At 34.0% G+C, this 11,200-nt stretch overlaps 1 protein-coding gene across 1 annotated transcript in view; it reads left to right on the top strand.

The window, feature by feature from the left end:
• The window catches only part of LOC107739102 (talin-2), a 158,796-nt gene that overhangs the window by 87,982 nt on the left and 59,614 nt on the right, over nt 1-11,200 (top strand). Inside the window, exons 10-15 of the mRNA XM_016551100.1 lie at nt 3,080-3,235; nt 5,405-5,506; nt 5,713-5,789; nt 8,152-8,335; nt 9,554-9,667; nt 10,142-10,250. Of these exons, the coding sequence (XP_016406586.1) occupies nt 3,080-3,235; nt 5,405-5,506; nt 5,713-5,789; nt 8,152-8,335; nt 9,554-9,667; nt 10,142-10,250 (742 nt within the window). The remainder of the gene's footprint in view (nt 1-3,079; nt 3,236-5,404; nt 5,507-5,712; nt 5,790-8,151; nt 8,336-9,553; nt 9,668-10,141; nt 10,251-11,200) is intronic.

Genomic DNA, 11,200 nt, shown 5'->3' with positions numbered 1-11,200 from the left:
GTTCTAACCACAACCTCGCCCCTCCCCACCCCCCAACCATTCGGAATTCTTTATAATGATATTCCAATGAGCCGCTTTGTGATATCACAAAGCCCGGAAAACAAACGCTGTAGTCCAAACGAGCCGTTTGCTGTAGTTCTTGAAAAGGGATTTTTAAAAAACGAAATATCTCCCTTTGGAGTGGACTTTGAGATTTGTAACTTTCTAGATCTTTTTTATGCCCAAACATACACACTACACACTGACTAAAATTAAAAAAGTGAAAAAGCATAATAGGACCCCTTTAAGTTAAGTTGTGTTTAATGTCTGCTAGAATGTTAAAAAATGTTCAGTGTTAAGTAAATATTTTTAAATTGTTGTTTTGTAAATAATTTTTTTCTTTGAAAAGCAAGACAAAACCGTAAAAAGCACATTTTGGCTATTTAATTTATGCAATGGTGAAAAAATTGGCAAAATGGGGGGAAAACGTGAAAAACCGTGTTTGGGATTCGGCCTTCGGCCCAGTGTTTCATTTTGTTCGGCTTCGGCCAAGAATTTTCATTTCGGTGCATCCCTACTATTAAGCATTTCTAAGCGGTACAGCACACAGAGGAAGATTTACAAGCCGCCCGCTCAAGGATCAGTTTCAGGTCATTAGTGGAGTGTTGCTAAGTGCCCGGTTTCAAATTAATAGCGCCTAACAATAGATTGCACCACTCTGAATGAGCAAAGGCACCGTCCCTGACCGACTCAGACAATTAGACAATGACCATTTACCAAAAAAATAAATCCTATATTTACCCACATTGCATAAACCTCAGCCTTGAAAAGCAATGCCATTCAGGACGCTAAACAATATCTGCAGGTCTTTCTGTGAGGTAAGGCGTTATTTATAATGAACTCTTATCAGAGGTTGTTATTTTCGACCCTCAGGTGAAAACAATAGCCTGGAGATGTACGGCGCACGAGGTCACTTAAACGGTTAGCTTTTGTTTTTATTATGTATTTGCGTGGTGGTAAGAGTCCTCTGGCAGGATGCCATCAGTGGGCAATTGTTTTGGGTCGTGTGTGTGTGTGTGAGATGAAGGGAAATGGCAGAAGGCACCAGGCTGTGGTCGAGTAACACATATACTGTAGTCTGTGTTAGACACTGCTGCCCATGTAGCAGCTGCACTGCCTGATTAACGCAGTTACCTTTGAGATGAAATGTCAGTATGCAAGATTAGGATTGAAGAGCTTTAGATCATAGAACATTGAATTAGAATGTCAAAAGTGGCTGGATGGTGTACTGTGTGGTGAATATGCATTTGCACATGCTTTGGGAGCTAATGTTACCCATAATCCTATGTGGGCCGCAAGGAGGTTGATTTCTGATGCTTTTATTCAGTATCAAGATGCAACTGTATGATTTCATGAAACAGATTTTACTTCTAGGTCACGTGTCCACCAAAGTGTTTTTAGCGAGCTGAAAACACCAGACGCTCTGCTAAAAAAAACCTAGCTGTGAGCGCTTGAGAACGCTTCTGCGGCGCAGCAATTTCAGTTGAGATGCTGTGGTTGCTATGATAGGGAATATCCGCTAAAGTAATATGGCAGAGGCATCGCGAATGAAATGTTTCACCCAGCATTATTTTTCATAGCAATATTGTGGTAGTGTGGGAATTATATCTGGTGAAGACATGAATACTCGGAGACAAGCAATATTAACTTCTCCATTATTGTTCAGTCGTAGTACAAGCAGGGTGTGCCGGTTGGTCGGTATTAGTCCCGCCCCTCTTCCACTGTGATTAGTTAGCTGACTAAAAAGTGACAGTCATGAGTGCTGCGTTTTACCCAAAGTTGAACATTCTTCAACTCTCGGCGCCGAGAAAAAAAAAAGAATGAAGAATCTGGAAACCATCTTATTTGAAGTGTCTTATTTGAGTTCGAGAAACGTAAAAAGAGTTAATTCACATACATTCAGAATCATAAATGTCACTAAACATCTGTTAAATGCTGTTCCTAATGTATAAACAACGTCAAATATGCATTGAAATATGTGCACTATCAGAGAGAATGTTCCAGTAACTGCATACTGACTTACGTCATCTTTAAAAACCCAGTGAGATCGTTTGACAAGCAGCGTTTTCGTTCCTGTGTTGACACATTTGCTGTTGAAACAGGAAGTTTGAGGAGGGATATCGAAGGTCTCCATTGGTTTTTTTAATGAATAATATGTTTTAGTTATGTCACAACCGTGAACATGATTTGCTTCATGCTAATTGTGGAATCATGAGAGAGGACATTCTAATTATTAAGAGCATTTGATTGGTTGAAAATCGCTGTAGTGCAGGATGAGTCATCAGTACTTTTCATCTGTTTTCCTTGAACAGAAAAAGTAAAAAAAAAAAAAAAAAAGCTAAATATATTTACTTTTTTATTTTATTTCTATTTTTAATACTCTGAAACACTCGATTAAGATTGGTCAGTTGTGTCAACTGTGGTCAAACATGATATATTTTCTAATATTTGTAATTATTTGATTTAATATTTATATAAATGTAATGCATAATAATATTATACACATATTTATTTAGATATATTGTTTTTACTTGCATATCTGTTATTACATTTAGATTTATAAACATTTAGTTATTAATATATAATGCATATTATAATTATATAATACATATTATATTATACACACATATCTGTTTATAATATAATACATCATATTGTACTGTATTATATGTTTTAATATATATTTATTATACTAATGTTATATCATTATGCCAAATAATTATATTTATATTTTATTATTAATAATAATTTGTCAACAAATGAGCAAGGATTGTCAACAATTGATGCCTTAATCAATTATGTACATAGTAGTGACCAAACAATCCGTTATTCTGCAGACATTGAGGTAAGGAGTCATAGAGAGAGAGTTGAAATAAGGACAATGAACTGCATACAGGGCAATACTCTTTAAACATGATTAATGAGCTAAACAAGTTTAGTAATCACATAAATACAGAAATGAATTCAGCAGTCAGCAGCCCATTGTATATTTCAGTCCTCGCCACACAATACACAAACGCCATGTGTTATTTCTCAACAGGAGAAGATGAAAAGCAAGAATAAGTTGGTCCCGCGTTTACTGGGCATTACCAAAGAGTCAGTGATGAGGGTGGATGAGAGGACCAAAGAGGTGGTGCAGGAGTGGCCCCTCACCACAGTCAAGAGGTGGGCGGCCTCACCCAAGAGCTTTACACTGGTACGTTACATTATTCACTCCATTCAACATGAGCCACAGTGTGTTTGGATTCTTCCATAGATTCTGCATTCACTTTATCTGCTCAATATGTTTATATAGTTCTGTATACAGTCAATAAAAGCATGAAAGTATTGGTCATTATCATGGTAGCTGCCTTCAAACAAGTGATGTTTGTGTGACAAATACTTTTTTGGACCCATTGTATGTTATTTTTTACTTTATATTTCAATCTTAATAAAGCATATCATATTTGACAATGGAATACAATTATAGATCTGATTATGTCACATACAGAATAGAAGTAAATCAAATCAAATTGAATCTTGAAAGCATTGGAATCAAGCTGAATCTTGAGTCAAATCAAACTGAACCTCAGACTGAATAAAATATAACAAAACTGAGTCAAGTTGAATTTACTTTAATTTAATCAAAATTAAATTTGACTATTAATTTAAAATATCATCTTAAAAATTAAATATATATATATATATATATATATATAATGTTTATTATAATATAACAATATAATACATAATGATATTGTACATGTGTCTATTTAAATATAATGTTTCTATTTGTCATTTTATACCCTGTATTTAAAATGTAAACTACATTTATAATATAATATGATACATAATATTATAGTGTAGAATAATGTAATAATATATTATCATACTAATATATAATATTATGTAAAATATTAATTTAGTTTTTATATATATGTGGAAATATGTTCCGTTTGTATATTATTAATGTACATTATTAAGCATTGTTGATTTATTGATAAATATATATTTTAAGTATGAGTATAAAGGATTTGTGATTATATAAACCAGCATGAATTCAGCTTAATCACTCTGAAGACGTGAAAATAGCATGATGGGGGGTAAAGATGAGAGAAATTAAAGTTTGCTCTCTTTGAATTTGTTGTGTTAGTTTATTATTCTGATATTATTTTTCATTTTTTTCATGACTATTCTTAATATCTGTTTTCATACATTTATATTAAGCAGTATTGCCAACTGCTAACGTCATTGTAAAACAATGTTGTTTTGGCTATAATATAATAATAGTTTTTTTTTCTTTGATAAAATGCCCCAGTCCTCTACTACTTGAGTATTTTAACCTTGCCGTGTGATGCTTTTTTGGACCCATTGTATGTTATTTTTTACTTTATATTTCAATCTTAATAAATATGAAATTACAATAAAATAAAATATAATGCCTAATAAAATTATAAATGTATCTATTTTTGTAATATTTCTATTTATATATTGTTATTTTATGCTTTATATTTTAATCTTAAAAATTAAATATATATATATATATATATATATATAATGTTTATTATAATATAACAATATAATACATAATGATATTGTACATGTGTCTATTTAAATATAATGTTTCTATTTGTCATTTTATACCCTGTATTTAAAATGTAAACTACATTTATAATATAATATGATACATAATATTATAGTGTAGAATAATGTAATAATATATTATCATACTAATATATAATATTATGTAAAATATTAATTTAGTTTTTATATATATGTGGAAATATGTTCCGTTTGTATATTATTAATGTACATTATTAAGCATTGTTGATTTATTGATAAATATATATTTTAAGTATGAGTATAAAGGATTTGTGATTATATAAACCAGCATGAATTCAGCTTAATCACTCTGAAGACGTGAAAATAGCATGATGGGGGGTAAAGATGAGAGAAATTAAAGTTTGCTCTCTTTGAATTTGTTGTGTTAGTTTATTATTCTGATATTATTTTTCATTTTTTTCATGACTATTCTTAATATCTGTTTTCATACATTTATATTAAGCAGTATTGCCAACTGCTAACGTCATTGTAAAACAATGTTGTTTTGGCTATAATATAATAATAGTTTTTTTTTCTTTGATAAAATGCCCCAGTCCTCTACTACTTGAGTATTTTAACCTTGCCGTGTGATGCGCAGTTCTGCTCCACCATTAAGAGCCACTTTTAGCATCTCATGTACTGTATAGCACTTGTACTCCAAGGACAGTTGGCTGACGTCCTGTCAGCAAGAACAGAATAAGCACATCCACACTGTACAAGAAGACAGCCTTGAGATGAATGCTTCTCATATCTGTTATATTTGTGTGTGTGTGGCCTCGTGCAGGATTTCGGTGAGTACCAGGAGAGCTATTACTCCGTCCAGACCACAGAAGGGGAGCAGATCTCTCAACTCATCGCCGGATACATTGACATCATCCTTAAGAAAGCAAGTCACTGGCTCTTCAACACATGTGAATTAAAGGGACGGTTCACCCAAAATGTCATCAAGAGAATATTATTCAGATTCCCCATGTTTAAACTTTCTGAGTTTTAAATTTTGGGTGAACTACCACAAAATGATCCGTCCTGTGGATGTTCCTTATTTTTGGTGCCATTTATTAACTTAAACGTTTTCCTCCCCTTGTTTTACAGAAACAGAGTAAAGATCGGTTTGGTTTGGATGGTGATGAGGAATCCACCATGCTGGAAGAATCCGTATCCCCGAAAAAGTAAGTGGAGCTCTCTTGTTCTTGTCCCATGATACCTTGTTTTCATGCAGGAGCCATCTTGTCACACTTATTGTGACACAACACACAGTGTTGTGCTGATATTTCTTCAAATGTCCACTTTTCAATTATCTGAAGCACAAAATCAGGGTAACAGGGTTGACTGTTTTACAGTTTCATTTGATTTTGCAAGCCTTTTGCTTAGGGTCATTACACTAGGAAGAGAACATAATGCTGATATTTCTAAAACTATCTAGTTTTCAGTAATTATTTGCTTACTATAGAAAATAATGGTAACAGGGTTGACTGTTTTACAGTTTCATTTGACTTTACAAGCCTTTTGCTCAAGGTCGTGACAATAGAAGGAGAACTTAATACTTATATTTCTACAAATAACCAATTTTCATTAATTACTTGCTTACTATACAAAATATTGGTAACAGGGTTGACTGTTTTATCGTTTAATTTGACATTACAAGCCTTATACTCAATGTTCTGAAACTACGACATGATTCTTAAAAGAATAACTTAATTCTGATATTTCTACAAATCTCCACTTTTCCATTTAGTAGATTTTTCATTTAAAAAAACAACAACACGCTAACAGGGTTGATATTTTAAGATAGTCCCATAATGACAAATGTAACAAAATAATTAAGGCATGTTTTTCACTAAATGAACACCAAAATATTAGTAAGGATCGGTTTGGTTTGGACTATGATGAGGAATCCACCATGCTGGATGAATCTGTGTCTTGTAATTGCAAAACATTTTTTAGTTGAATCACTGTTTCATTTGTATTCAACTGATAGTGGAACTGAGGTGTCTAATGACGTTGGAGGAGATGCTCAGGCTGCACGCTGCCGTTTTTAATCAGAAGGAGATGGAGACACATTTTTCTCTTCTTTTCCCCTTGATGCGGATGGCGCTGAGGGCAAGAGAGCGAGGTTATTATTTCCACAAAAAGCGCTACCTCATCAGCAAAACGTCATTTAATATATCAGGTTCCTGGAAGAGAGAGATAGAGATAGTGAATGTGTGAATATTTCCCTTCCTACATTTTGCTATTTCTCAGCCGCTCATAAATCTATCTCGGTATTTATGTATTTGGGTCATTCTGAGTAACAGCTGTCTTTTAAAGTTTGTTAAGTTGATTTTTAAAGTATATTTCTGTAAATGTGAAAACATTCTACTAAACAAATAAGTGTTAATAAATTGCATTATGCCATATCAAGCTACAGTAATTACATTTAGGATATAATTATGGCTTCTGAAAGGTACTATATAAAGATGAGCAGTAACAGGGTTGACAGTTTTATTGTTTAATTTTTACTTTACAAGCCTTTTACTCAGGGTCTTGACTTTAGAAAGAGAATGCTGGTATTTCTGCTAATCTAGTTGTGAATAATCAATTATTTATTGTAGAAAATAATTTCAACAGGGTTGATTGTTTAATTTGACATTACAAGGCTTGTGCTCAGTCAAAATCAAGCTACAAGAGAATTTAATGCTTATATTTTTACATATATCCTCTTTTTAATAATCTGAAGTTCACTATACAAAATCACGGTAACAGGGTTGACTGTTTTACATTTTAATTTCACATTACAAGCCTTGTGGTCAAGGTTGTGAAACAACAACATGTTTCTTAAAATAATAATTTAATTTTGATATTGCTATAGATATCCACCTTTTAATTAAGCAGATTCTTACTACACAAAAACATGGTAACAGAGTTGATATTTTAAAGTTGTCCAGACAAATGTAACATGTTCCACTGTTTCTTTTTTTTTTTTGTATTGAATTAGAGAAATGTAAAAGGGAAGCATTTTCACTAGAGACTTCAAATCTGAGCTAATGTTCAGACCAGGCTAGTTTACCTAATTGTACAGCGCTAACAAAATTCTCATGAATATATTGTGAATATTCAATATATGGTCCTGTACTTAATTTCACCAGCGCTTTTATCCGGCCTGGGCTCTGGTTCTGTCAGAATGGGATATACAGATGGGTCACGTCCTCTCGAGGGCTGCCTGAAAAGTGGTTGTTATGGGCGACGGCATCCCACTTCTCTGTGAAGGAGAGAGGGGGGAGACGTCGGGCATCGATGCCTGCGTCTGTCCTCGTGCCAACTTACTCATGTTACTTCTAGCACTATAATCCAAAAATTGAGGCCTCTCACATTGAGCTGTAATTATGCAATAGTGCCTGAAGCGTCTGTTTTCCTGTTGCGAATAGGGAAGCGTCACTCAGCTGATTTTAATGGCTGCCAGTAATTACCGTAACAACAACAACAACCATCATTCAGATATAAGGGTGAATGCAGCCTGACAGCTTTTGATAATGAGTCATTACTTCTTCATAGGTCCACCATCCTCCAGCAGCAGTTTAATCGGGTGGGTCGAGTCGAGCACGGGTCGGTGGCGCTGCCTGGCATCATGCGCTCGGGGTCAATAGGAGGGCCCGACACGTTCAACATGGGCACCATGCCCTCGGCTCAACAGCAGATCACCACGGGGCAGATGCACAGAGGACACATGCCCCCTCTGGTGAGAATGTACAACTGCACTGATGTTTTTATTACGATCGCATCATATGCGGTTCTGCTTTCATGGCTTCATCTGTTACCTAAATCTTCATTGTAATTTATTTGTGCCTAACGTATTGTAAATTAGACTAATTAATAGACTAATAAATTAACATTTGATAATTGGGTGTTTGTTGCCTTCTGGTTTTGGTGAATTATTAAATTATTCTGGTTTCTGTTTTTTGGCTTCTAGGTGAATTATTAAAACTGATGATTAAATAACATTTATCAAATCTTCTCTGCAGTGCTATTTTAGTATAACTGAGATACTATTGTACTTCTTATTATTAATTATTTTAATAACAATTTTTAATATATTTTCCACTTTCATTTAGATTTACCGCTTTAGTAATTTTGTTGTAAGTTTTGTTTTTTTTATGATGTCTATGTTGTTTTTATTAGTTTTATTTCAGTTGTAGTTTGTTATTTTAGTACATCAAGTTAAACTAAATGAAAAAGAGAAATGTTGCCTTGGCAGCTAGCTGAAATAAAATGTCAATGTTTCATATATATTTTATTTCAAGTAATGAAATTTTTTTAATGGTTTAAGGGTACGCTTACACAACGACAATGTACTAAAAACCAGAGAGAAAAAAAATCTGTGCATTTTTGAAAAGTTTTGCATACAGACAACAACGTTGTAAAAACGATCCACATTTAGCGGATACGCAATACACATAATACGCATGCGCATGACGTCACCGTTTTCACAAATTTAGTGTTTTTGTAGTTTACACAAAGATGATAACAGTATCATTATCAAAAGCTTGCACTTTGAAACCTGTTTGCAAAAGTCAGTTAACTATAACCCTGCTTTTTTGTGGGATTTGTTAAAACTATGCAGTGTAACCTTGTGGTTAAGACTGAAGAAATTGTAAAATTGTAAATTGTAAATACGTTGCAAATTTTTGTGGACATTTCAACATCGATCCATGCAATCTGGAATCCACACGATCTGGACTCCTCAAACTGTTGCTCTGACACAACTTGAAAATGAACTAAGATCATGCTAATGTGTGCTTTAGCTTGTGACGAAGCTATGAATTGCGTTCTGATGCACTTCATAACACAACGATGCGTAAAAAGATGCATATCTAGCTTGTGTTTGCGTTCATCTGTAGTGTTAAAAGCCTATTTTTCTCCAAAGCGTCTTCTAAATGACTACTTCCTGTGCCAACAGAGTCTGGCCCAGCAAGCACTGATGGGAACTATCAACACCAGTATGCAGGCTGTCCAGCAGGCACAAGCTGACCTGGGAGAGGTAGACAATCTTCCACCACTGGGACAAGACATGGTAAGAAATTAAACGAATTATACTGTACTTTCTTTTTTTTATTTAAGGTAAAGTTTGTAATTTTGTGCAACTGGTGCAAAAATTGTGCTGTTGTATTGCTGTAAACAGTCTATTGTCTGATTTTATGTGGGTAAAGGTGTTAAGAGAAAAGATCCTCGTACAGTATGTCCCTGTGTGTGATATATTATGCAGTAGAAGGTTGCTAGTTCAAATCCCATTAGGGACATTGAGTCACAAGGTAGTCTAAAAGCCTCATAATGTGGTTATTTATACTAAGGTTTTTGTTATTGTGACATTACATTAACGCATTATGGCATTGGCGTACAATTATTGTTCATTAATTGACTATAAGTGCCGAGATTGTCATTGATCATTAACCTGCTCTTAGATAGCCTTGATATTTCTTATTAAAAAACGCAGAGAAAACAGACATGAATACGCTAGTATTCACTCTCATCTCTTTTCTCCAAAAAGGCATCCAGAATGTGGGTTCAAAACAAGGTGGACGAATCCAAACACGAGATTCACTCCCAAGTGGACGCCATCACGGCTGGAACCGCGTCAGTGGTCAACCTCACTGCCGGTATGTAACCGAATGAGAAATTATCCAAATTACCCATACCCCAAAAAATGTATATATTATGAAAAACAATACATTTCAATATTTATCGTGAAATAATTTATAACTATTTTTAGATAAAAATAGACTGTTCTCAGTTGTTGCGTCATTGCATTAAATATTAGACACAACATCCAAGGTAGGGTTGGGAATTGAAAATCGAATCCAATTCCAGAATCGGATACTTAAAGTCAGGAATTGGATACTTGTTGTAAAATTAAAATTTCGATTCCGCCTATCGATTCCTGTGCACGCATCTTTTCTTTTTTTTTTCCCATTTGTTGAATACCTGTTCTGGTGATCTGTCAGGACCTTCCTCGCTAATCTAAGCGCTCCTCTTATTCCTAAATGACAACGATTCAGCTGTTAAACCTTTGAAGTGTGCGATCACAACGGTGTGATCATTCTCTGTTCGTCCCTGTGTGATTTGAACATTAAAATCTGCGTTCGCGCTGCCGCTGACCTAAAGAGAGCAGCTGTCATGTATATGTATGAAACAGCTTCATAGACAATCTTTTCAACCACACAGTATCAATATTTCTGTTACAAACATTCCATTCAAACAATCACAGAAGTACGGGGATAAAAGTTTATAGTTCGGATATAAATGCTGATATGTACGGTAGCAATCAAAATAGAGTCAATTACCTTTTGGAAGTAATTTGACGCTTCAAGAGATTCATTCAAAAACACTGATTCAACCAGTAATGAAACAAGTAAATCTTGAGTGAGTCATCATCCATTCATAAATTACATGTGATTTTGTTTATTTGTCTAATGTTTTTTTTTTCTTCAGAATCGTGAAAGAACCACAACCTCCATTTAAAAAATAAAATAAAAAATCTCAATTTATCCAGAATCATGCACCTTTATTTTGCACACAAACAGCTCTTAATACTGTATATATATATATA

This window comes from Sinocyclocheilus rhinocerous, unplaced genomic scaffold (genome assembly GCF_001515625.1).
Source record: "Sinocyclocheilus rhinocerous isolate Xijiao unplaced genomic scaffold, SAMN03320098_v1.1 scaffold675, whole genome shotgun sequence".
Taxonomy (NCBI): Eukaryota; Metazoa; Chordata; class Actinopteri; order Cypriniformes; family Cyprinidae; genus Sinocyclocheilus; species Sinocyclocheilus rhinocerous.
The sequence above is the reverse complement of the archived record's forward strand: the minus strand, read 5'-3'. Positions and strand labels throughout refer to the sequence as shown.